At 44.2% G+C, this 26,311-nt stretch overlaps 1 protein-coding gene across 3 annotated transcripts; it reads left to right on the top strand.

The window, feature by feature from the left end:
* The first annotated feature begins 272 nt into the window (after window positions 1-272).
* gabrb2a (gamma-aminobutyric acid type A receptor subunit beta2a) lies at window positions 273-24,835 on the top strand. Of its 3 annotated transcripts, none has more exons than XM_071916934.1 (10): window positions 273-346; window positions 459-550; window positions 1,010-1,077; window positions 10,438-10,658; window positions 16,923-17,005; window positions 20,319-20,456; window positions 20,740-20,892; window positions 22,456-22,700; window positions 23,181-23,321; window positions 24,479-24,835. In XM_071916934.1, exons 1-10 carry the CDS (start codon window positions 273-275, stop codon window positions 24,833-24,835), a joined length of 1,572 nt encoding a protein of 523 aa, XP_071773035.1. The 3 variants fall into 3 exon arrangements, with proteins under 3 accessions (XP_071773035.1, XP_071773034.1, XP_071773036.1); XM_071916933.1 differs by having other exon boundaries at window positions 23,181-23,330; XM_071916935.1 differs by lacking the exon at window positions 23,181-23,321.
* Window positions 24,836-26,311: the final 1,476 nt, after the last annotated feature.

Raw genomic sequence — 26,311 nt, 5'->3', positions numbered from 1 at the left:
GAACTTAAGAATAAACTAAAGCTAAAAGTAATTTCATTGTTGTTCATTTCCCTCCTGGTGTAGATGTTTTTTTCTTCATTACGCACATCCACTTGTCCCTTTAATTTTTTTCTCTGCAATGGAAACTGCTCATCCTCCATCATCAGACTCCACTCTTTGATCTTGTGGTAGATGCACGCATGCGCTCCTCATTGGCTTCTCTGCACTGTCTGGAGTAAGTTGGATGTGCGCTCTCCTCACTCGCATCCCGAAACCACCTCAAAACTGTTGCGATGGGGAGGATCAGGAAAAATCACTTTGGGATTTTGACCTTTTCCTTACTAGTGACTTTTGTCTACGCTCAAAGGTAAGGGCTTCGCTTTTTATCCTCGGTGTTGCATGTGATGTAGCCTGTTCAGCGTGCCTGGCGTGTAGTATTAATAAGGTATTTTGCATTACACCACCTTCTTTTCCCCCAGCATCAAAGATCCGAGCAATATGCCTCTGGTAAAAGACACAGTGGACAGACTGATGAAAGGATACGACATTCGGTTGAGGCCAGATTTCGGAGGTAATAAGCAAATTGAAACGGAATGTCATGTTTTTTCAAGCCGTTGTATGACGTGCGATACATGTTTAATGAATCGCAAAATCTGGCTTAATTTACATAACCAATCCTTCACAGCCAAATAGGCCTTGTCAATTAGCCTACAAGATATATTCTTCATATTTCATTTGATGAGGAGATGTTATTGTGTATCTGATGTGGCTTTAACCTGATCGATTCCGCTCATAGATGTTTCATTATTTCAATAAAAAAGGAGAATTAACAGCATATAAGACCATCTTGTTCCAAAAAATCAAGATTATGCCTAGGCTAATACAGAAACGGAATGCCCAAGTCGGCTACTCCTGGATAGGTGGAGGGGAGCAGAGCCAAGTAGTCTGTGCGCGCGTCACGAAATTGTTAAATTTACATGATGAAAGAATTATTCATATCTCTTATATTAATGCCTCTTTTCCTTCACAGGTGCGCCGGTGGCAGTGGGAATGAATATAGACATAGCCAGCATAGACATGGTCTCTGAAGTCAATATGGTAGGTGCATCTTCATAATTATTATCCCGCTTTAATGGTGCCAATTATGCATGGCGTGGCTGGAATTCCTCTGAAGTAGGAGCTATAACGGGTCAGTGTCGGAGCCCGGCTGTATACCCGACTCGTTTTCGGGGTATTTGTGTGAACAGACAGTTGATTTTTACTCGTACATTTTTTGAAGGCTTGGGGTAATCCATTTTCAAACCCATCATCGCCATCCGTCTCTCAGCCCCGCATTTGCAGCTCTGGTGTGTTGCTGCATTTGAATTCAAAACACACGCTCACTGGCGCACTTGGACGCACAGCCTTGCGCGCACGGAGAGCTGTGCACTCCTGACTGCTTCATGTTGTCAAGCGTCGGTGCTGTAATTTTGTTGACATGCCCCCCCCCCCCCCCCCCCCCCCCCCCTTCTCCCCCTCCGTGCAGTTACCTACGAAATGGGTAAAAAAAAAAAAATCATCCCTTCTCCCCTCAAATTGGCATACATGTGATTTGCGCTCTTTTTTTGAGGGAAAGGTACGGTGTTGCCCAATTCTGCGGCCGAGCACATCATCGTCTACGCAAACGATCTCCCCCTCTTGTCAGATGACGTAAATAATTTGTTAATAATAAATGTCTGGTCACACAGCATTACAACAAAAACCACTGGGATATTCTGAGCGAGCTCCACTGCACAACCCGAACGTCATGTGCGACTTGGGGAGGACAGGGGAAAAGTTCACCCCATGCAAGAGCACCACCTATTGATCGGTTTGACAGACAGGCCTACCGCAATCCAGAGACAATTCACGGCATTTCAATTGAACTGTCACAGGGATTCTCGGTCTATTTTGCTCGTGGCTTTTGTGTGCATTGAAAAAAAATATATATTGAGGACGATCTTGTTCAGTGAATTCAGAGTGTGAGGAGAGATCATCACAAAGCGGCCTCTCCATGGAGCAAGATAATAGAGATGTTATATAACGACATGCACAGTGTAGTTGCAGTAGGAATAGAAGATGTGTTTTTTTGTTTTTTTTTATTAAGTCATTTTTGATTTGACATTTCCAGAACATATTCTTTAAAGAACCATGGCTTTGTTTATTGTTGTTGTTTGTTTTTGTTGTTGTTGTTGTTGTTGTTGTTGTTTTTAAATTGTGCCTATTAGGTTTTGATGTGGCAGTCATTGAATTTTGGGGTGTCTGATGGTCATTTGAAAGCATGTTGAATGAGTTTGAACAGCTGCACAACCGCCTATGTGATGAGAAAATGCACTGAATGGTCAAGGCTGATCCTTTGATAGAAAAAGATTTGTTTTGGTTGAGGATGCAGCCTGAACGGAAGAGAAGAGCCTTGGGGGTCCAGGGAGATTTGAAATAGAAACCCCCTTCGCTCGCTTTTGCCTCTCTCTTCCTTCCATCCTTCCCTCCCTCCCACCGCTTTGACTGGATTCCTGGCTGCGACTCTGGGCTCAGCAGCCATGTAATCCACCTCTATCTTGCTCCAAAGGGTTATCTTACTTAAGAACTATGAATCTATGCAAGCATTCATCTGGAAAAAAACACTGCTTCGTACAGCCGTGTGCGTAACAAAACACAAAGCTGTGCACAAACAGTGAATGGCGACTGACGTCACGCAACTCCCTGTAGCTATAAGAGCGTTCATCTCGCTCGTTACTCGGAAAACTCTCCCTCGCCAGATCTGCATATAGGCGTCCCTCTGACACCGCGGACACGTTCAGACGTTCAGAAAGTGAAAACCTCCAAGACATCGGTGTATTCGTGTCCCACACACTGTTGTTACCTAGTGAAATCCTCCCTGCGAGTTACATAACTTTAAAAACACCAGGTCGGAATCTCTTGGAGATCTCTCTCTCTCGCCTCCTCCTCCTCATCCTCCTCCTCCTCCTCCTTTCTTCATGTCCAGCTCTCTTTGGTACAATAAAGGATAACAGCAGCTGACGAGATTGATGTTACAAAAATCAATAATATCACCGTGCAGCGTGACCACGAGGATGGGGTTGCTGACCTACGCTCAGGGCAGGGCTGCTTTGATCTTCCTCATCAGGGCCAGGCTCTTTTAAGATTAAAGCACTGGGAGGGAATGCAGGAGGCAGAGGGAAGCAAGCAGAAAACTGGTGAGGGGAGAGGAGAATAGAGCGGGAAAGAGGTGGAGTTAACCTGTATGAATTTCACTTCTACATTCTGGTGTTCTCAGTTGAGACAGCCAAGGGAAAGTTATTGCAGACGCCAAATACCTGATTAAAAACAAAGGTCCACAACAAATGTTATTGCTTTCCCATCTTCAATACCACTACCATATCTTCTCTACCCTTATGAGCGCACACACCAAATCCATACCCACTACTTCTAAAGATGGCAGCAAATGAAGGTTGAATTTGGCATCAGTGTTTGTGGGCCGGCCTGCCATCATAGCGGTGAGTGGGTTTGGGTTGTAGACAGCTGCTTGCCCCTCTAATTAAAGATAAAAATGCCTCTGGTGTAGAAAGAACTCTGTGTTTTAGTCAGGCCTGATTGAAGCCGTTGTGGCATTTTTCTTCTATATGGGGTTTGTGCTGATATGGAGGGTGCAATGTTGGTTGGGGTAGTATGTGTTGTCTGGAAGCGATCGGTTTTGTGGAGGCCAGTTTGTGCTTTTCGGTGTCTATGTAATGTACGCATGTTTGAGGGCGATGCACATGTGTGTGCCAGTCGTTTTTCTTTTTTGTGTGTGTTCATAATGCCAGTGTGCGTTCTTGTGCGATTCACAAGGCCGCCCCTCGCCCGCTCACCAAAGATGGCCTGTAGAGGCACAAAGGTCAGTCATGTTGTTGGGCAATAAAAATCTGCAGGTCAGCCAGCACCATGGTTGCAGTCTTGCCTGCATGACATTATAAATGTGCTATTTTGAGAGGGAAAGTCTCCTCTGAGTTCGAGGTGCGACCACACATCCAGGCTGGGTGGGCTGTGTTGACTCACTGGGGTCAGAGCAAAATATGGCACAGATATGATATCATGGCCAAGAGTCCCCCCCTCTCTTTCTCTCTGTTCAATGCTGCCATCTTTTCCCCCAAGTCTTGATCCATCACTCATTTCTCTCACTTAGTAGTTGAAGTTCCATTTGCATAATGCTGTTTGTTTTTGCTGAAATCACAGATCCAGGAACCGAACCCACGTTACGGTGCATTAAGAACTATTCTGCACACAGCCAGTGCAGCTGATTAAATAGAAGTTGGGTCTGTTGTCTCAGGGATGCAATGATACTGCATCACAACATCTTCAGCATACTATGCATATGTGGAGTATAGGGATGCATGCAAAGTGGATATTGAGACTGGAATAAGGAGGGAGGCAAATGAGTATTTTCGCTCCTCGTCCTTTCTTCATTCTGCTCGTTAATTACATGTAAAATACCTGAGGTTGGTGGTTGTTAAGAGGCACTGCCTGTACTATAATACTCTTCTGTGAATGTTAATTAGCTGGCTGTGAATTAAAAGATTTAAACAAACCAGCTGTGGTGGCTTCTGGGACGGAGGAATTAGTGGGGCGTGAACGCTCCCTTTATTACGATCATTATCCTGACAAGCATTCATTTCTTTACATGAGTAAGGGATCTGGCCATCAGATAATGGGAGCTGATGACCAGAGGGAACGCCCGGGCCTTACATTAGGTCCATGTGTAAATGCAGTATCTTGTGTCTGTGAATTAGCAACCATTTTGATCTTGTTTGTCCAAACCGATCCTGTTCCATTTTATTTTCAGCTTGTGGAAAATAAGCTCATGTTATTTTTACTCATTGTTGCTATGACAACACAGCCTTTTTTTTGGTGGATCTAGGGAAGTCAAGGAAAGCAAATCAGGCCCTTTTTCTAGGGACTTTTTCATTTCAAGGTTTTTTAACATTTATAACCCAGGTGAAGGTTGTTCTGTCTTTGAAGTTCCCCAGACAAGAAACCCCAAATTTGATTTTTTTTTTTTTTTTTTTTTTTTATATTTTGCCTTTCACCATGCAGGGCTTATGTTACTAGTTATTTTCATGAATGTTTCTAAGTATAGTGTTTGAAATGTTATATAATTCTAATCCTGTCACTTATCTTTGTGTGTCTAAGCATCAGTCTGTATCTTTAGAGGAGGTTGCTGTGGAAATATTATTCAAAACTGCAACAAAGCTTATTTTTTTATACAGATATAGTCACCATGTTTAGTCTCTTAACCCATTTAGAGTTAAGAGACCTTTTGTCTCTTTGTTAATCCAGTGGCACTTTGATTTTGCTTGCTCTGCCTGGGCTTCCCCTAAAGCTCAAGACACGACTGCAGGTTTCCCAGAACAATGTGATTAGATATGCTCCATGTGTCCACGCATACTGGGCACCTTCAATTTAAACAAGCTGGATGGCTTCCAGTTGAAGATACTCCTAACATAAACAGTAGTATTTTTTTCCACATATTATAATTAATGTGTGGAGTTGCATGCCTCTGTAGATTAAGCAACATCAGGCCGAGATGAGCTTTAAAAAACACGACTATATCTAAAAGTCAAACAAGGTTTTAAATTCCTGGTTTTATTTTAGTCAGTTTGTGTAATTTTTTAAATGGTTAGATGGTGGGTTAGACTCCATTGTTAGAGCAAATGCATGTGTCGTTAAGTCGCGTGTTTTTGCTGGCATATCATAATTTATTTGCTTTTTTAATGTGTAAATTACATAGCAGTTTTGTGAAATACATTTCTGATGCGAATATATTTTTTATTAAAATTCCTAAAGCATCAGTTTATTCATCCATCAAATTTAAAATAATGAGAAAGTCTTTTTTTAGTCGGCTGCTTTATCATTTGCTTTAATTCTGAACAATTAGCCCGGCGTAGTCCCTATGGAAACTGCAAGAGTGATGCTATGCCAAGTTCAAATTGGTGGTAATATTCCTCCATTATGTCCAGTGCAGGGAACAAAAAAGCTATGTGTCTTAAAACAGGGAGTAAGTTATCCAGCTCCATTAAAAGCCTTTAATGTGGTGATGACTCCCCTAATGGCTCTGTCAGGCACTTTCTATATTGAAACTAAGTAGCTGAAAAATGACCCATTGGTAAGGGAGTCATAACAGCGTCCATGTTGTCACATCCCCCAGGATGTGTATGGCCAGCAACTCATTCAGAATGCACTAACTCCCCCTTGACCCCTAATATTTAATTTGAGGCGTGTTAACCAGCCACTGTAAGCACAACAAATGAGTAGATGCAGCTTGACCAGTTGATGTGCCTTGGCGTCTCCTTCAGCTGACAAAGGGGAAGCAAAGGGACAAGCGGCTGCGGCGTCTACAAGCCAGACTCGCTCCTTATTGCCCCGGACGCCAAGTCGTCTCCTCGTAGCCACATGCTGTAGATGCTTTTTTACATTTCACATGTGACTGGAGGATCCTCTCATAAGAGACTCGGGTCTGTTGATAGACGAGGCACACGGGCTCCAATCATCTTCGTTATTATCAGCAGATTCTACCACCCTGCTTCTGGACGGGCGCTCTGTGACAGGACATGACAGATGAAAGCATTAGCAATATGGTGGACGTCTATCCAGTCCTATAGGCTGTAATGCAGCTGAGAGGACAGGGAGAGGCACACATCTTCATACCAGCATCTGATCTGAGTTGTTAATGGCTAGTCTACATGCTTCACCATTTATCAGTATATGATATGTTGTACTGCTATTGGAAGTAACAGCATTAGTATTCTTAGCTGTACAACATGAAAGGCTAATACACATTCATGCACCAGTGAGCCAGTTTCATTATCAGCATATAATTACGTTTATTTACGCATTAATGCAACTTTTATTTAAAACATCCAGCTGTATATAACAAGCAGTGTCCATTGCGTTAAGTACAGTATATCCTCGTCTATTGGCAGCTCCCTCCCATGTTGGTTGTGACAGCTGATGTGGTTGTAATAGAGGTCTTGTAACAACCATAGCCTGTCAGATTTCTCAGGGAAACACAAATGTACTTCTTGTCATTCTGTCAGATTCTTAATGGGGGTTTGTTAGCCCAGAAAGATATCTGTAGCGGGCCTGTCACTGTGCAACCAGCCTTGATGTTTTTTTAGTTAGCCAGGCCTTGTTTGTATCTTCATCCCATTTATATATTCAGTGCTGTCATGCGTTTTTTTTAATGTTGGTGCTTTCTACAAGATGTCTCCCTCACTGATGCTCAGTGGGCTGTCTGTGTGATGTTAATGGTGCTTCTGAGGAGTACTTGTGACAAGGGGACTGAAGGTCGTGTTGTAGACTGGCACTCCAGCACTGGATGTTAAGTCTCCCAGTTACATGTAGCATTTTGGACACTGCATGCTGCATTGTCCTCTTTACCTGCCTCTCTTTCTCTCTCTTTTCCTCACTACAGTCCGTCTTTTGTGTGACTGTGTGTGTGGAGGAGGAGACACAGCGTTGGTCTCCACGGATAACAACACATTAAATGACTTGATTATTACTCAGAAATTATTTTTAGTCCGGGGGAGAAAATATTAAATAAAGCGAAACTCCTCAACCTACATTAGTCTGCTTTCCACGGTGATGTAATACTGATGGAGTGTGTGAAGAAACACACCGATTGATTGAATTTCTATGTGATTTTTTGGGGAGGGGGGTGGGGGGTCGCATTGTGTTAGTAGAGAGAGAATTAAAAAAGAAACATTTAGTGGTTTTTTTTTTTTTTTTTTGCTGAATATGAATATTCAGATAAACCATTTTCTACATAATTTCCTTTTCAACAGTTGGAAAAAATGGGCCAAAAATTAGATGCTCATACTTAGGATTTGCTCGGTCTGAATATAATTTAAGATTTTCTCCAACATGCAACACTGATTTGCTGTCCAAGGTTTCTCCACAGCACCAGCATCACTCCAAACACCTTTCCCCATTGTAAAAAAAAAACAAAACAATGCAGTGTCTTGTAATTTGGAAATGGCAGTAGTCAATGTTGCGATTTTGATTTCTTGTAAATAAGTCTGCGGCCTTGGACGGTATTGAGAGAGATGGAAGGCAGCGGTATTTTGTGTCCCTCTCTGAGCTCAAGTGATGTCAGAACGGAGGTAAACAGCACCATCTGTGAGGCCGTAATTACGCTGCCATTTTACAGCACAGCCAGGAGGCAACTTCCAGGCCCAGGTGTTCCCTGTGCTGTTGCTGTGCGTCTCTATACTCTTAAACCCCCAAACATACACACCTAGGCACTGCACACACACACACACACACACACACACACACACACATAAATGTGACACCTTGAACCCGGGCTAATTTTTACAAGAGACCCACATCACATCAAAGTGTAGTTTTTTATTCAATAACTAATACTCCAAACAAAATCATTTGTGCACCCCTTTTATGTAATATACAATTTTAAAGCTATGAATACAAACATCAATAATCTATGGAAAAAACACCCTACCTCCCACAAAGTGCCTGTTTTTTCACGCTGGGCCAAAAATGTGTGCGTACACATGACTGTTTGCAGACAGCAGACACATGAAAACAGCCAGACACGCTCACACACCCTACACATTCATGACCTTGTTACCATATCCGGCGAAACGTCAAAGGATGTTTCACTCAGCTTATCTGAAACAACAGTGAAGAGCAAATTGCCGCTCAGGAGAGAAAAATAAAGACAGGGAGATTGTTGCTGTAAAGTCCGTGCCGCCATATTGACGAAATAAATCATTTCTGCCTCAAACCGATCATGTTGCTCAGACTGTTGCCACGGGGTTCAAGTTGATATCGTTTGTTTCCATTTTCTAATTTAGTCAGAATGAGGGTTCGCTCCTGCTCACAACATTATTCTCTCAGCCAGTTCTAGCATTTCATGTTTCTAAATTCCTTTATCTATATGGGCCTGGGATGGCTGAATGAGATAGGAGGCTACTTAACACAGGGATGCATTACAGTAGATGCTGCCATAGTGGGTGATATATACTCAGCCTCACGGCACCAGCTGAAACTCCCAAGGGTGATAGAGATATCCGATCGACACCCTGATAATGAGACAGAGGGCGAGTGAGCGAGAGAGAGAGGTTCAATGGGAACTCTTGTAAAACAGGATAAGGAAGTAGTTGTCCTCACTTGACTTTTCGCTCCCGAAACAAAAAAAAAAATCAACATGGCAGGAGCTCGTGTATTTTTAGATGCCCTTTCTATGCAACGTTTTGGTTACGCACACTGTGTGCAATGAATGAAAAGGAGTTTAGGAGTGAAGTGGCAATTGTTTTGCAATGCCACGCCAATATGCGATGAAAAAGAGGTGGGAACTGGCTCGGAAAAATAGAAACACAATGATAAGTAATGATGATTGCTGTCATGAGTAAAGCTCAAGGGCCTCGTTTCATGGGCTGTATATTATAATTTGTTTTCCCACTCATCGATCGTACTGCAATACACTGTAACAGAACAGATCCAACCGCAGTGCTGTGTTTTACTGTGGGTGTGTGGGTGTATGTCTTTTTTTTTTTTTAGAGTGAGAAGCAGAGAGAGAGAGAGAGAGAGAGAGTAGGTACAGTATATTGGTAAATCTGTCAGTGTAAGCATGTGTAGGTACACACTATATAGATGCATGGATTTGTACGGAGACGACAGCTTGCTTGCTGAGGTTAAACCTGGGAAACTTTCTTATACGTCTAAACTCTGGAAACAAAATAGTTGTGGTTATTTATTACTTAATGGTTGAATTAGAAAAAGAGAGCGAGAGAGCGAGGCAGAGGCAGAGGCAGAGGGAGCCCCAGCTGGAGCGGTCTGCTGGGCTTTTGTAGTAGAGGGAGTATTGTCCCTATAAAGCAGAAAGTGGCTTCATTCGAGTGGAAGCAGATATTTTTAGCATGAGACAATAGTCAGCCAGCTGAGAAAGTTTCCCTCTGGTTATGGTCTCAAAATTAAGTGAGGATAGCTGAATATTAACCCCCCTACCCCGGCCACCATGGCCCCTAGTATAGGCCATGGCCTTTCGGACCACCGACAACCTTTTGGCTGACCTTCTAACTATGCATAGCCTATACAACATGCTGCGACACATCTGTGGAGCTCTGGTCAGATTCACATGTCAGCGCAGGAGGACATAATGTGCGTGGCGGTTGTTCGACCGGGCGCCGCATATGTTTCACAGTTGAGAAGGCTGGCGAAATTTAAACGAAAACACATTCTGCAATTACACGCTTTACGGTACCACCTGAAAGACACAGTCAGTGGATTTTGTTAGAAACTCTGGGTTTTCTGGCTATGTGGGGTTATGAGGATCAGATGAAGTTGTGCATTATTGATTCTCAGTGTGCGGTTGGCTTTGAAGCCTCGCACACGTCTGGATTCACTAAATTGACTTCCCCCGTCCTTCTGTCTGTCCTCCAGGACTACACTCTGACTATGTACTTCCAGCAAGCATGGCGGGACAAGCGTCTGTCCTACTCTGAGATTGCCCTCAATCTGACTCTGGATAATCGAGTGGCGGACCAGCTGTGGGTCCCAGACACCTACTTTCTCAATGACAAGAAGTCCTTCGTTCACGGCGTCACAGTGAAGAACAGAATGATCCGTCTCCACCCTGATGGAACAGTACTTTATGGACTCAGGTAAGCCATTTACAGCCGCCCTTCCCAGCGTCTCATGGGTATTAACACCAGTGGATTGATCTCGATCCATAATGTAATAATGTGGTTATATCTGATGCATTGTATTTGATTAAGCCGTTTTAATGACCTTTCATTTAAAGTCCGAACAAATGTGGCCCTTCATTGTTCTCATCCTCATCCATTTTGGGTCAGCATGAAGCGTGGCAAATTTAACATCTGTGTTGCAGGAGTTCCACGCTTTTTAGCCTTTCAGCCCCTGATGATTATCAATATCAATAATTGATTGGTTGTACTCAATAATGGAGCAGAGCGGTACAAACAGAGGAAATGTATCTGATTGTGCAGGCTGGTTCTACCCATCTAGAAAACATCTCTTTGTGGTGTTGGTCTCTGATGCCTCTGAGAAGATCGTCATCCATAATTGATAAATCATAATCAATAATGTAGCAGTTCAATACAAACACAGAATCTGTATTTGTATTGCTGCTGCGTATTTGATTGCACAGGCTAGCATATTCCGTCCATCATTTTGGTGCTGCTGCTGGCCGCTGCTGCCTGCTGCCTCCTCTGATCTGTAGGCTGCTCTCCATATGTGTGTGACGCTTTTGCAAATGATCTCAGATTAGTGTCCTTCATTTAAAAGATGAGATTATTGTTGCTAATTCAAGACGTTAACATTGCAGCATTCATTCATTCTCTCTCTCTCGGCTGAGATGCCCCTCTTGTGCGAAGACTGCTTAAAAAATTTAAGTATCTGCACTGCACCAGATATTTCATCGCTATATTTTGTTACAGAAATCAATAAATGTAATTTACAACGCTCTGACGCAATTATGTAAGCCCAACACATGTTTTTGCATAATAACGGAAAAAGAATGGAGGAGAGGAGCGGGCTGTTGTAAATTTGAGGGTGTGCGTGCAGCAGAGAGATGTGGTTGTTACCTCAGATACCTTGTCCTTGTCAGTGCTGGTGCCTCCCGGCTCCTCTATTATTTGGTTTGTGGGTTTGGTCCAGGTTTTATTTGATGCTAGTAAGTCCAGACACAAGCTGCTGTCAGAGTCAGCCTGGCCAGATGCCTGTGTGCTCAGAGCACACTGACACATACCTGTAGAGACGGGCCGGCTGGTTGCAACAGCAGGGCTCAGCGGATGGGAGAAGATGGCTAACTGAGCGGAGCTGCACAGTCTTCAATAGGAAAACAGGCCAGGGAAGAAAAGCAAGACACACCGAACACACTCCCTGCATCCTGTCAGAGTGTGTGTCTGTGTTTACTGCTCATTCTCAAGTAGCGCGCATTTCCTCTTGTACATAAAATGCGGTGTGATAAATGCAGTTTTAACTTTAATTAGTGTAGACCACTGTGAAGCTCTTTCAACAACAGAAAGGCCAAGCCGCTGTCAGTTGACAGCTGTTTCGAATTTTAGCTTTGAAATATCTCAGCTTTCAAAATGCCCTCCGTGACTTTCCGTACAGTGTGTTAGATCTTCATAATTACACAAGGAAATACTAGCTCTAATCATATTTACCTCCTTCAAGTCATGACGTCAAAGAAACAGTGGCCTTTCTAGTGTTAAGGTTACATATAAAAATCATATTCCTTTCAGATTTTATGCTATAAGATATTATATCATGTTGCCTCGCATAATCCTTGCATAATGAGGGGGAAAAGCAAACATACTTCCTGCTACTATTGGCCCCAAAGGTGAATATGGATTTGTGCTGAACTAACTGAAATTAACTAACATCGTACCTGGGGAACACCAATAGATTACAATGTTGTTTAGTTTGCACAAAGAGGTATTTGCTAAATTCGGAGAGCAGTGTTAGACCTGTGTGTGTGTGTGTGTGTGTGTGTGTGATCTGTGGCTCTGTCTGTGTGTCTGTATCTGTGTGTGTGTGTAAGTGTGGGTGTGTGTGAGTAGGCGGGTGTTATTTTTGGGGTGCATGCGGAGGAGGAGGAGGAGGGGTGGGGGTGTTGTTTACTCCCTATTCCCTGGATATAGTGCATCCCAATCCTGCCAAATCCTGGTCTTCAATTACCAGGAGGAGCAGAAAATTACAACAGCGCTCCCAACTGTCACTTTAGAGCTCAGTTTGACTCTCAGGGAGAAGCAGTCTGATCTAATTACCCAGCCCCTGAAAAGGCTCAGCCAATAACACGAATACCGCCCAGGCAGCGAGGAGACGCATACATATACACACACACACACACACACACACACACACACTAAAAACATATTTCAGAATACACAGCCTCCACTTAGCCTTTTATTTTATCAGGGAAGAGAAAAGACCCAAAAACGTCCACAGCATACTCAGGACTCCTGATACATATTGCTCAAAATTCAGAGAGAGATTGAGAAAGAAAGAGAATGGGAAAGAGAGAGAGAGAGAGAGAGAGAAAGAGAGAGACATCCATATGCTGGCTGAAGGTCAGACTTCATTCAAAATGGAGAAATTGCTAGAATTCTCCTTCCTTCCTCCGTTCTCTCTCTCCCCCTCCCTCTCTCTCTCTCTCTCTCTCCCTCTCTCCCTCTATCTCTCTGAATATTGTAACTCCTTTTGTGCGAGGACACATCCTTGTGCTATGGAGACTGACGTCCTCCTTTGTCAGGGCGAGGAGTGCTCCACTCCACAGCTCAATAGATGACATCGCATGGCCAGGAGGAGAAAGCTGCTGAGTGGAGGAAGAGAGGGATTTGAATAACCCTTTTTTTTCTGTCAATACCGCCAATACAGGCTTAGCGTAGCCTTCAAAGTTATCTATCTGTGTCTCAAATCGATGAACAGGCAGGGCGATGTTTGCGTTACCCGACGTGACTGTATGTGTGTTCGGGTGAGAGCGTTGACATGTTGGCTGTAATTTGAAATGGAGAAGCCACTGCTATTATTTGGCATGTTTTGGCTAAGGCGCTCGCACACATATGACCCCCCCTTGTAGAGCCAATGCAGACATTTTATTTTCAGATTTGGCAACAGTGCCTGGGCAGGGAGAACCGATCAGGCGTGCCATGTTTCCTCAGCTCAACATGGGCTCTCTATCCAAAATGGAGGTAGCTTCTCCATCTTAATTTCTTTTCCAACTTCCGTACACAACATGCAATTCACGACTTCACACGGTATACTGAGATATATGGTTCGCAATTGTGTGAAATTATTTCTTAATCATTTTGCCGTGTGTGTCAGTTCAATTAAAGCCGACACAGGTTTGAGACCGGCTTGCAACAATTGGATTTCTTCCTCTGCATTTGTATTTTTGTCAGGTCTCTACTGTAGCGCTCCCTCGAAATGAGATTCTGTCTGAGAATTCATGGTGGTTGTGTTACGTCCGTAAACAAGGTCATTTGGAGAAAAAAAAAAAAAAAAAAAGGTGCACAGGCTGCCTTAGGGGGTCCACACACAGCCCGGGCTGAACTGTGAGGGAACATGCAGGGGGAAAAAACAAAACAGCCTTTTTTAGCCCTCCATGTCCTATTAGCTCCGACACAGAGCAAGCGTAGCGTGTTTGAATCTGCGTGATCTGGTGGAACGTGGCCTCTCCTCCGGCAGGTTGTGATGAGAGAGGGACCGGCCTGATGTTGATGAAGAGCAAACAAGCCTATGGTTCGTGATCGCTGCTGCAACGGTCCACAACACACTCTCCCTGCAACGGAGAGGAGGAGGAGAGGGAGGGAACTCTGCCAGGGAGGACTTCATCTGTCTCTCCTCCTTCCTTGGCCATTTGCTGTTTATTAATCTGCATTAGTTTCCACTGTGGGCTGCGTTTCGGACATGCAAACGCGATGCAAAAGCAGCTCTCGATCAGTGATGCGCCGTCTCTCCTCAGACAAAAAAGCTTCGAGACTTCTGCTGATGATGTAGGTGGGCTATAAATAGGCTGTTATTTTTACCCCTGCCATTTTGGCCTCATTTCCGCTTTTCCCCTGTGCTTCCTCTGCCACTGTGATGATTTAGTGGTGGTGATGGTAGTGATGGTGAGTGACTGACTGACTGGCTGGCTGGACAGCACAACATCCCAGTAAGTTGTGGCCACGGAGGGGTAAACTAGGACAGCAGTAAGACTCCTGTGTTAATCCCCCAGTGCACCGTGGCCCTGCTAACTGGCTCTTACGTAAGAGCCCAGAGAGCAAGAAAAAGGAGAGAGAGAGAGGGGGAGAGAGAGAGAGGGAGAGAGAGAGAGAGAGAGAGAGAGATTGTGTGTCTCTACGTCTCAAAAAATGAAATCCCAAACTTGCCAGGCTGGGCCCAGGGGAGCTGCAAGTCTTATGTGGAAGGATTTCAAATTAACTTGTGCTCTTAATTATTAAAGACAAAGCACTCTTCAAGATTAGTTTGTACTTATGGCGAAGCTATGAGACGAAAGATATTGTGATTTAGGTTTACTGCTATTAATCTGCCCCATGGCAACCCAGCCATAGTTGATTCTTATTGATCAGCCTGGGCAAAATTTGGAAACAGTTTCTAATATTTGTGCGGCTCAAAGTTCATTTTTCTAGTCTGGCAGTTAAACAGGATAAAAAAAACACTTGCAAGATAAAATGAAGGCCTGCTTGTGTTTTTATTATTTACACTATTCACTATTACTTTGTCCAGGTCTGGGTATTGACAGATCATTTTCACTGTCATGCATGAATGGACCGCTAAAGCCCACTAAATGAATTGATATTAACCAGCTACGACAAGAGAAATCCAAGGTCACGACTGATACTTCAACCTATACAGGGAATTCTCCCACAGGCTGCCATTATTGTTAATGGTTGCATGATGCTATCATGTTTTATATCAATCAGCGTGTGTGTGTGTCTGTGTGTGTCTGTGTGTGTGTGTTTGTGGGTTTTCCTTACAAGACTAGGACGGTAGATTTAGTGGCTGTCGTCACATTCATCAGTTGTGTGTCCAGCCTCTCTTAGAGCGCCTTGGGGGTTTGGCACGGGTGCCAGGCCGTCTCGGCTCTGGCCAACTTGTCGTGTGTGCAGCAGGAACTATGTCGCTCTGAGTGAACCCGCTGGATATGGGTGGCTTACACGCAAGGACTCTTTCTTACAGGATTCTGTGGACAGAAGTTAAACCCTGTTCTTGTGTTATCTGCATATGGTACAATAGAAAAAACAAATAGTAATGGTAAATAATAAAGCCTTAAAGTCCCCATGAAATGAACCCCCATTACTTTTACTTCCCGGAAAAAACACAGTATTTTACTTTCATGGTGAGCTCATGATGCACTAGTAGGCATGAATATACATTTCTAACTAATAAAACCATCAGATTTTTGAACAATCCGCCCCTCCGCACCCCTCCCATCAAATAAAACTGCCTTTCTCTCCCTGACTCATATTCCATTGGTTAAGATGCCATTTCATGGGGTTTTTAATATGTTGCAAACCTGAATTACACTAAGAAACAGTCTGGTTCGGATGGAGGAGGAACTTTGGGCATCTTTGGGCATGGCGTTGTGGGGTGTGTGTGTGTGTGTGTGTGTGTGTGTGTGTGTGTGTGTGTGTGTGTGTGTGTGTGTGTGTGTGTGTGTGGGTGGTGGGGGATGGGGCGGGGGTGTCTACTATCACCACCATGGGGGGCAAAGAGATGAAAGACTTTTGACCTGGTAAACCAATAGCTTGATTAGCTGCAGAGGACGGGGCTCAGACTGGGCTGCAGGCTGAACTGTGGCCTGAGGGTAGGTGGGTGTTTTTTTTAATCGCTTTGTAGGCCAGCGCCGGGGTTGCATGCAGTAACTGGGACCCGGTGGAGGGTGCAGAGTTGGGGGGGGTGACATGAGTGTTTGGAAAGGATGAAGAAAAGGAACAAGTATTTTGAATGAGGTGCAGGGGATGACGAGAGGTGCTGTCTTGGTTTCTTTCAGTGTCCTCAAATCCAAATATTCACTTTTCCCCTCTGCCAGGAAAACAATGTCGCACTCCTATTGGCCTATCAAACTTTTAAAACCTAGTCTTTATGAAAATTACTACAATAAACTTTTAATAGTGATATTTTCAGATTTGGCAAGCAACATTTGATTATGAGTTTATTTTGGTCTTAAAATGAGTGTGGATTGATTTTCCTTTTACATTTTAAACCTGGTGTTTTCTGCAGAATGGCTTGACGCCAGGCACTCCTCCTGAGCCACAATGGATTTGTCATCATCCTGCTTTGATGTGTATATCATGCTCAGTAATGAAGGTCAAATGAGACGGACTGCTTTGCTGAGTTTTGCTCAGCTGGGTCTGTGGTGAATCCCATATTTTTCCCTCCCACTCTGTGTGTAGGATCACCACAACGGCAGCCTGCATGATGGACCTGCGCCGCTACCCTCTAGATGAGCAAAACTGCACCCTGGAGATCGAAAGCTGTAAGTACCGTCGTCCCTGACAACCAGCTCTCTCCCCCACCATGAGCTCACACGCCCACATGTAGATGTAGAATTAAATAGATCCCACGTACGCCGCTCTGAAATCTGGAGCTGGGTTTGACACAGTCCGCCCAGTGGCGGCAAGGTAGAACTCGATAAGATTGCATGTAAAATGCTGAGAAAGGCTGATGAGAAATCGAGAGATACGCATCAAAAAGAGGAACATCACTAATGGCTCGGTGACTGATAACATCCACCCTAATTAATTCAACTCAAATTCCAGTAGCTTCCCAAGGCGTTGAGGAGCTTGATTAGGTCCAGCGTTTCAGGAGTGTGTTGATAGTAGATGTAGCGAGCAGAATCCTCTCAAAACTGCCTCCCTGGTTATACAGCACAATGAGCTTATTTTGCGTGGAGTGCGTAATTGTACGTAATGCGGCGTTCTTGAGTCGGCTAGAGAGAGAGAGAGAGAGGGAGAGAGAGGGAGAGGGAGGGAGAGTGGAAAAACATGAGAGAGAAAGACGAGGTCCTCTCCGTGTTTTATCTGGTTCCCCGGAGACATGGATTATGGGGCTGGGATGTGGTGTAGGGCTCAGTCTTCCTGGGTTTGATCACACTGTTGCCAGCAGCGTTAAGCAGCACAAAAACAGTGTGGGTCAGAACAGCCTCTCTTTGGTCCTCTCCCATTGTGCTTACCATCTCTCTCTCTCTCTCTCTCTCTCTCTCTCTCTCTCTCTCTCTCTCTCTGTCTCTCTCTCTTTCTGTCTCTCTCTCTCTTTCAGTATCCCTCTCTCATCTCCTTTCTTTGCACTGTCTCATCCTCTCTCCCTCCTCTCTTTTTTCTCCCAGCCTTTTTATCTCTCTCTCCATCACTCATACTCTTTTTTTTTTTTCTCCTCTCCTCTCTCAGGCATATACACGGGCACACACAAAATGCACACTCACTCACACACACACACGCACACACACGCACACACACAATCACACACACAGGCTCCAGTTTTGATCACCAGGCAGTATCTGCTCTCATATGGATTAACTGGCGACGGTTTTAACGTTGGAATCGCTTCATGCCAGCGCATGCTATTTTATTCAGACTAATGAGCCCAGAGAACTCTCACTTCCCTTGATAAACTTGATGCATTTTTAACAGACACAAGTCTTAAAACCCGAGATCCCAGCATACATCAGCAGCTCACTACTGCGGCTCAGGCCAATGGTCTCACTGAGCAATAATTGATTTCTACCCCACCCCACCACACAGACCTAATGCATACATACACATGCAAATACACACCCACGTATGTCCACATCTGCAAGTATGCCTGCTGTACTCTCTCTCTCTCTTTCTCTCTCTCTCTCTCTCTCTCCATCTTTCTCTCACTTCATCTCTCTCTTGGGACTCACATAACAGCCACGTCCCCGGATGAGTGCGGTGATGTAATAGGTTGACAGACTTCTGTCCAAAAAATGTACAGCGTTTGAGACAGAGACAATGGCCCAGAACTAATGGACTTGATGCAAACTGAGTGACCAGCAACGTAGAGGCCATGAAGCCCTCCCTCTTCCTCCCTTCCTTCCTTCCTTCCTTCCTTCCTTCCTTCCGTCCTTCCTTCCTTCCTCCCCTCCATCCGCCACCCCACCCCCCACTCACACATACTACCCCCCCCCCCTTCCTGATCCCGGCCCTTCGCGGCTGATCAGAACTGAACTGAGCTGCACATCAAAACGGCAGCATGGTGGACTGTGGCTGGCTAATTGGGGTGATGCCGGGTTGCACAAGCCTGGGATGATAATGCAGACAGTAGCTGCTGTGGAGCGGGAGCTACTGTATTTGCTGATGTACATTTTCAATGCTCTCATTCGCCACATTATCAGTAGCTCCTTTTACTGTGCGATTTGAGTTGAACTGATCTCCCTCCACGCCATTTTATTCCATCCCGGCTAGAAATACAACAGTTTAATTATGCAAAACATACATCCGTAAACCCACATCAGAGACGGAAGCCTTGTTAGATGAAGTTAGGCACCTGCCCAACCAGTGATAACCCACCACCACCTCCACCAGTTCCACCTTCACCTGGATGTCGGCGCCAGAGGAAGGAGGAATTATGTCTTAATTTTTTAGAAATCAAAGCCTCGGAGTTTAATTATTCATCGCATCTAAATAGGTCGCTGCCTCTTATTATGAGTACGAGGCAGACAAAGTAGAACTCGGAGCGGGGAGATGCCTGCTCGCTGTTTGCCTGTGATGCTGTACATGACAGAGACAGACGCTCGGCGACAGAAGCGTCCCCCTGGCTGCTGCGGGTTCCATCCATGTGCACCGACCGGATGCATCCGGCTCAAAACCTCCGCTGCTCACAGTGTTCTCATGCACCTTTAAAATGGCACGCGCTTGTCTAATCTCAACACGCTTCCAAACTGATACATAGAAAGAAAGAAAGTGGATACGTGCCTGTGTCACTTCGGCCATAACGTTGGATGTGTTGCACATACAGACAGCAACTGCAGAATATGTTGTTCTCCATATTATTCTTGTCTATTGTACGCTTTGGAGTTGTTTCTTTTTTCTTGATCCATTACAGCACACTTATACAGTACTAGTGTGGATTCAAGTATTGCACCACACACTGAAAACCTTCAGAAAAGCTTCAAAGCTTCATGTTTATTTAGTAATAATCCACAACTTTTTCATATAAATAAATGGCTGTTTTGCTGCTCTTTTTCACCGATTGATACCATACAATAGTGAATGAACTTGTAGGCAATTCATGAAAGCTTTTACATTTGCTGTCCTTTACACCTATGAGGCAGTCCCTCTTTCCCAGGAAAAATCCTCTGCTGCACATGAAGTGATGTGATTTATGTTTACAGCGGCAGCAACAGTGGTTTGTTTGGAATAAATATAAGAAGGTAGAAGAAATAGAAGTCTGCACTGAGTGCAAACCACCAAAGCAATGACCAAGTATCACCAAAGGTGTCGCCAAAATCAAGAAAAACAAGAATCTTGTGGATTATCACTTATCTATAAGTATCTGTACAGTAGCATGAGAATACAATGAAGTAAATAACACACTTCTCCAACCTTCATCATGTTTTCTCATCAACAATCGATAGATGACAGGTGTTTAAACTGTAGACTGTGGTCATGTGACTCATCAATCATACATCATTTTATCAATTTTAACATTTTTTTAACATTACTGCTACCTATATACCATTAATGGATGATAGTAGTGGTTCTCTGTCTCGTCTTGTGATGTTTGCTCTCTAAGTCTCCAGGCTCTCCCCCTCCTTCCCCCCTCTGCAGATGGCTACACCACAGATGATATTGAGTTTTACTGGCGAGGCGGAGACGGAGCGGTGTCCGGGGTGGACAGGATAGAGCTGCCCCAGTTCTCTATCGTCGACTACAAACTCATCTCCAAGAACGTGGTCTTCTCCACAGGTACCGCAGCAGAACATCTGTCTTCATTTTGCCTTTGTTCATCTGACTTTTACATGGAACAGATTTCCATCTGTGGCGGCTGAACCACCGATTTTTAGCATAAGGGACGTGTAAGTAAAGACCGTAACACCTATTTTTAACATTAAAATCCACAAAAAGACACCTGTGTGTTGGAGACCGATATGGCAGGCTCTCTGGTGTCAAGGAAAATATAGCTTTGAGTGGGCGTCATTGAGGAAAATCTATTTCCATCCCATCTCCTCTCTCCCTCTACCTCCTTCAGGTTCCTACCCCCGCCTGTCCCTCAGCTTCAAGCTGAAGAGGAACATTGGTTACTTCATCCTGCAGACCTACATGCCTTCCATCCTGATCACCATCCTCTCCTGGGTCTCCTTCTGGATCAACTACGATGCCTCGGCTGCCAGAGTGGCCCTGGGTAGGATCGCCTCCTCACTGCTGATCAGTTGGGAAATAATGGAAATCTGATTGATAAAAAATCAGAAAAAAGAGCCATTACCTGTGCATTGTGTGACTGAGAGATGCTTTACATTTTGCTCCATCACAGCATTATGACTGCTACTAAATCCCACATACTGTCAAGACAGCATCAGCGGTTTTGGTGCGGACCTCCCGGTGGTTAACACCACATGATTTATTGACAGTGTGTCTCATGAGCCTGGTCTCTGCTTTGACAGGGGGATTGGCTCTCCACCTCTTCCCCAGCATTTACTTTTCTCTCTCATTAGCTGTAAGCATGTGCGTGATAGTGCTCTGTGATAGGCTGTCTGGCTAAATGTCTGTTGTTCGGAGATGACTATATGCATGACTCATACAAAGAGAGAAAAGCGCTACAGCTCGACCTTGAAGCGTGCTGTCTTTCTTTCTGCCTGTCTGTCTATCGGTGCCTCTCATTGGACGGAGATCCCGGCTTATCAGAGCCAGATCGCGGCTAAATCGCGGCCTACCAGGGCAAGCGAACGGCACCGACAGTCGCTCAAATGCACCTTAATATTAAATTTGTACACCAATGCCATTTAACTACCGTGACGTAAAACTGATGCAAAAGCACAATGCCAAAATGAGAGGCCACAAAGATGCCCTTCGTACTAAAATTGGGAATGATCAGGTCAGAACGTCAGGAAAAAAAAAAAAAAAAAAAAAGGCTTTGAGCTCTCTGTGTGTCGTTCTTGTCACAAAGCATTTGTTTTCTGAAGCGGGGCACATGAGCGTCGGACACTGAGCCCCAAACAGCGCTTGTAAACGGGAGAGTTTTGTGATTTTAAAGATCTGCTTGCTATCAGCGGCCTGAACAGAGAAGCAGGCAAATGTGGCTGAGTGAGTGTGGCCAATGAGAGACAGGGCTACATGCTACAGTGACGCTGCTGGCTGCTGAGTTATTTATAATACGTGTGAATCTGACCAAATGCAGATTGTGCATGCAGATGACTAATGTTTCAAACACAATGCGTGTATGTCAAAAAAAGCAGGTGAATCGTGCTGTGACTAATAGCAGATGTTTAGAGTGGTAACGCTGTGCTTTATATATAGCCTACAGTTTGTTCCTTGTCCATTTGGATACGTAATTGGACAGAAACCCAGAACCCACCATTATCCATGTTCCCACACACACACACACACACACACACACACACACACTCACTCACTCACAGGGTTGCAGTCTCATGTGGTTTTCGAGGGATCTGTTTGTCCATATGGGTTCACATTCTTTCAGGTCTGTCTGTTTGCTAAATGGCTACTGTATTATGTGCCATATCTACTAACGCTTATATTCACAATCAAATACACATTCATTCCCTTTGAAGATGAGCACCTGATGTCAGTCTTTTGATGCAAGGCCGTCTCCGATGACAAAAATCAAATATGACCTCCTCTTCAAGTTCATGTGACACAGATGAGCCTGTTGTGTGAATGTATGCATGATGGTGATAATGTGTTTTAGATGGTTTCTCTCTAAACTTGTAACTCCACTGATCTCCAGGGATCACTACGGTGCTGACCATGACCACCATCAACACCCACTTGCGAGAGACGCTCCCTAAGATCCCCTATGTGAAGGCTATTGACATGTACCTGATGGGCTGCTTTGTGTTTGTGTTCCTGGCCCTGCTGGAGTATGCCTTTGTCAACTATATCTTCTTCGGCCGGGGGCCCCAGCGACAGAAGAAGGCAGCTGAGAAAGCCGCCACTGCCAATAACGAGAAGCTGAGACCCGACCCCAACAAGGTACGCGGGACGCCTCTCTGACACTATTGGTTGCTGTTGGTTAATGTGTGTGTTTGTTGCTGTGGGGCAATGACTTCTTCTCCTCTCAAGGCCAATGTGATGCTGTGATCAATGCTTGATGTCCTTTACCAGCACCCTTAACTCCTGCTCTAGCTCTCCATGTCTCACTGGTTTAGCCTTGTGTATCAATGAAAAAAACAACGCAACTTTATTCATCAGACTAGGATCTGAAACAGTGAATGCAGAAGCAACGAATGACTGGCTTATACTTTATCTCCTTATTTCTGTGTCTCTCAAAGGGCAAGGCGTCTTGGACAAATCACTGGCTGTGGTCCCAAAGCCTTCCCTTTAAATTTTATTCAGCTGCTAAAGTTAGCAGGAGCAACAGCAACAGCAACAAAAAAAAAAACACCCTTTCCTTCTGAGTGTGGCAAGCTGCGATTTCCCCTAAGTAACAGTGCTGATTTTGTATGCTTGCAGTGGCTGGTGGGAAATGTAGTTCAGAGAGATGATGCTCTGTATGCCAGAATGAAACAGAGGGAAATTGACGCATATGACTCGATGTGGGATCCCATCTTTGTGGACGATGCCGCATTAGGACTAGGCGAGCAAAGAAATAAGGTACTGGAGGTTTTGAAAGTCAAAACTAACAATGTCATCAATCTGAATCAACCCAGATCAGAGGAAAATGCTGTAGTTTTTTGTGCATTTCTTTGATTTCTATAGATTTTTAAGGCAACTTTGATCATCACTCCCACCATTGTGTTTTTTCCCTCTCTTGGTTTGCTCTTCATGCATTTTCCTGACAAACATGGCTTAGCAGTTTGATTTCTGCAGTCTGTAACCTAATCACAAGTCAGGTTATACATTTAAATTGATGGGAAATGGCAAATATGGCTAGAGAAGAAAAATGACTGTAACTTTAAGCTACTCTGAAGACAATATTGGTTTGAGACAGACTGAATCTCACAGGCAATTGATAACTCTCTAAAGAATAAGTGAAGCAATTGAAAGAAAATTAGATGGTAGGGTTATATTGCCCAGCCTAACAGACAAGAGACAAAGATCATTTGCAGTTTGATGAGTAGTGCCAACTAAGTGGCTTTGCTTCAGAGTAAGTTGCACAAAAGCAACAGACACCACAAGTTCTATTTTCAGCAGGATAGGAAAGGATCATAGAGTTGTTTTCCTCACAAGTCAGGCTATGGATGAAGAAATGTTGATCCGAATTCACTTCCCACAACGTCTTTCCTGACCTGCCCTGAACCTTTAACCTCTCCTCCATCTTTGCAAAGTCCTTGCTATTTCTCTCAACCTTATCCTCTCACATTTTTTCCTTTGGTTTCTCTTTATTTACTTGGTTTGTCTTGTGAATAGACAGAATTTTAACCACACTTTGGTTGAAATTCTGAGATGACAATGAAGATTTCTCCATGAGAATTAGTTTGTGGAGTGCTTTGTGCTCTTCCAGGAATGTGATTTCATAGTTTTGTGCTTGTATTATCACCCAGATATTGACTGACAGATGATCAATAATGTAGTAATATAGTGCTTTAAAATTGCTTTAAAATTTCTACATACTATACCCTGTAATTAACACAATTTTGACTCATTCTAGCACCTCATTAGTATTTGTAGTGAATAACTTCATGATTATTATAGCTATACTTAATGAATAAGCTTTTGATAGACATGTTTTGCACTTAGAAGCCTCCTAAGATCTCCCTCTGGCAGTCATTTCTTCTCACGGCCCCGCCTCTTTCTCCGCCCTCACACAGATGACGCCCGACGACAACATCCTGTTCAGCACCTTGGAGATGAAGAACGAGATGGGGGGCGCCGGGGATCTGTCCCGGGGCCTGGGCGCGCCCGGCGACCCCCGCAACACCATGCTGGCCTACGACAGCTCGACGCTGCAGTACCGCCGGGCAGCCATGGCCCGCCAGAACTATGGCCACAGCGCTTTGGAGCGCCACGCCCAGAAGAAGTCGCGCCTACGGAGACGGGCCTCCCAGCTCAAGGTGAACATCCCAGACCTGTCCGACGTGAACTCTATCGACAAGTGGTCCAGGATGATCTTCCCCACCGTCTTCTCCTTCTTCAACGTGGTCTACTGGCTCTACTACGTCCATTAAACCAGACGGCGTCCGGCGGGCCGGCTTGCGGCCGGCGTGGAAAGAGGGGGAGGGGGGATTTGGGGAGATGAGAGGGGTCGAGAAAGAGAGATGAGAGTTGATGATGAGAGAGAGAGAGAGAGGGAGTGAGCGTGAGAGATATAAACAGTGCACCAACTTTTTTTGCTGGTTCATTTTAGAAAATGTGAGGAGAATGCAAGGACTTTTGGAAGGACTGCAGCACCCAACACTTCAGTCAGCAGTGACTCTTTCGGATCGGGAAACACCTTAACGACTGACAAACACTCTAAAAGAAGAGCGAGATTTAAAAGACAGATACGGTGCCTGTTCCAGAATTTCAATATATCACTAATATTTGTCATTCGTAGCTTACTCTCTGTGGATCAAATATTTATGCTTGTGTTTGCATATACTTTAAGGATTTGTTTTGTTTAGTATATCTATTTACTTCGTAGCCGAGCTGTCTGCATCCAGGAAAGCTTTATAGATGATTTTAAAGGAGTCATCCTTGATAGACTATTTTCCTATAATTACTGTATATCAAAAACATCCTTTAAAAGCATGCTTATGTTTGATTTCATTTGCATCTCAATCATGTTGATGGAGCGCAAAGCATTTTAGTTTTACTAGTTGAGGTTATTCTGTCTAGCAAAAGCGTGCCAGTAACCATTTTGCAGCTCTTGTACACTCATAGCTTTGGCTTAGCTCGGGCCGCCTGGGTGGAGGGGGGGGGGGGGGGGGGGGGTCTGGTGAGCTCCTGTGGGCGACAACAGGCGGTCAGCAGGGGGCGCTCTTTTCTCTCGACATTCCTATGGGTCCTTAGGTGCCAGTGTTGACCGGAGCAAGCTTCCTTTTTTGGGTCACGTGCAGCTGCTAGTCTGGTTGTGGAAGGTCCCATAGTATCCTGTGAAAGAGTGGGACTGCGGACACTGACGCTTTGGCCAAGTTTATGTTTCGCTTCTGTTGTGCTGACAGAACCCAGCCCATTTCACCATGCTCATGTTTTTTTATTTTTTATTTTTTAAAAGAGAACATTTAACCCTTGACTCCTGCGTACTTTTTGCCATCATGTGAGGAGCTTCAAAGGCATAGAGCGGCTTTAACACGACCTAAGTGGGTGTAAAAACATTGCTGATAGATGAGTTGAGTTTAAGCCCTTTCATTGCAATGAGAGTTGCTGCATAAATATGGTAATCCACAATCATCATTATCAGTAGAATTGAATGATAGAACTATGATGCGTTTCATTGTGATTAGGTTTCTGTTTTGAAAATTGTAGATAAAGATAAATCATGTTTAAAGAAAAAGAGATGAGTCATTTTTATAAATCAATACTCACATTACGTGTAAATATTATGGATTTATTCTATTTAAATGGGTCTCTATTGTTGTTTTTGCAGTTGAATAACAGGTAAAATGTTCCATTGAGTTAAAAAGAAAAAAAACAAGTTAATTGAGAAAAAAAAAAAACACAAT

Source organism: Centroberyx gerrardi, chromosome 16 (assembly GCF_048128805.1).
Source record: "Centroberyx gerrardi isolate f3 chromosome 16, fCenGer3.hap1.cur.20231027, whole genome shotgun sequence".
NCBI classification, from domain to species: Eukaryota; Metazoa; Chordata; class Actinopteri; order Beryciformes; family Berycidae; genus Centroberyx; species Centroberyx gerrardi.
Note: the sequence above shows the minus strand (reverse complement) of the source record. Positions and strands in the feature narration are given on the sequence as shown.

Coding starts and splice junctions, on each gene's coding strand:
- gabrb2a (XM_071916933.1), top strand. CDS start 273: ATGGGGAGGATCAGGAAAAATCACTTTGGGATTTTGACCTTTTCCTTA. Junction 347..458: donor ACTTTTGTCTACGCTCAAAG/GTAAGGGCTTCG, acceptor CTTTTCCCCCAG/CATCAAAGATCCGAGCAATA. Junction 17,006..20,318: donor CACCCTGGAGATCGAAAGCT/GTAAGTACCGTC, acceptor CCCCCTCTGCAG/ATGGCTACACCACAGATGAT.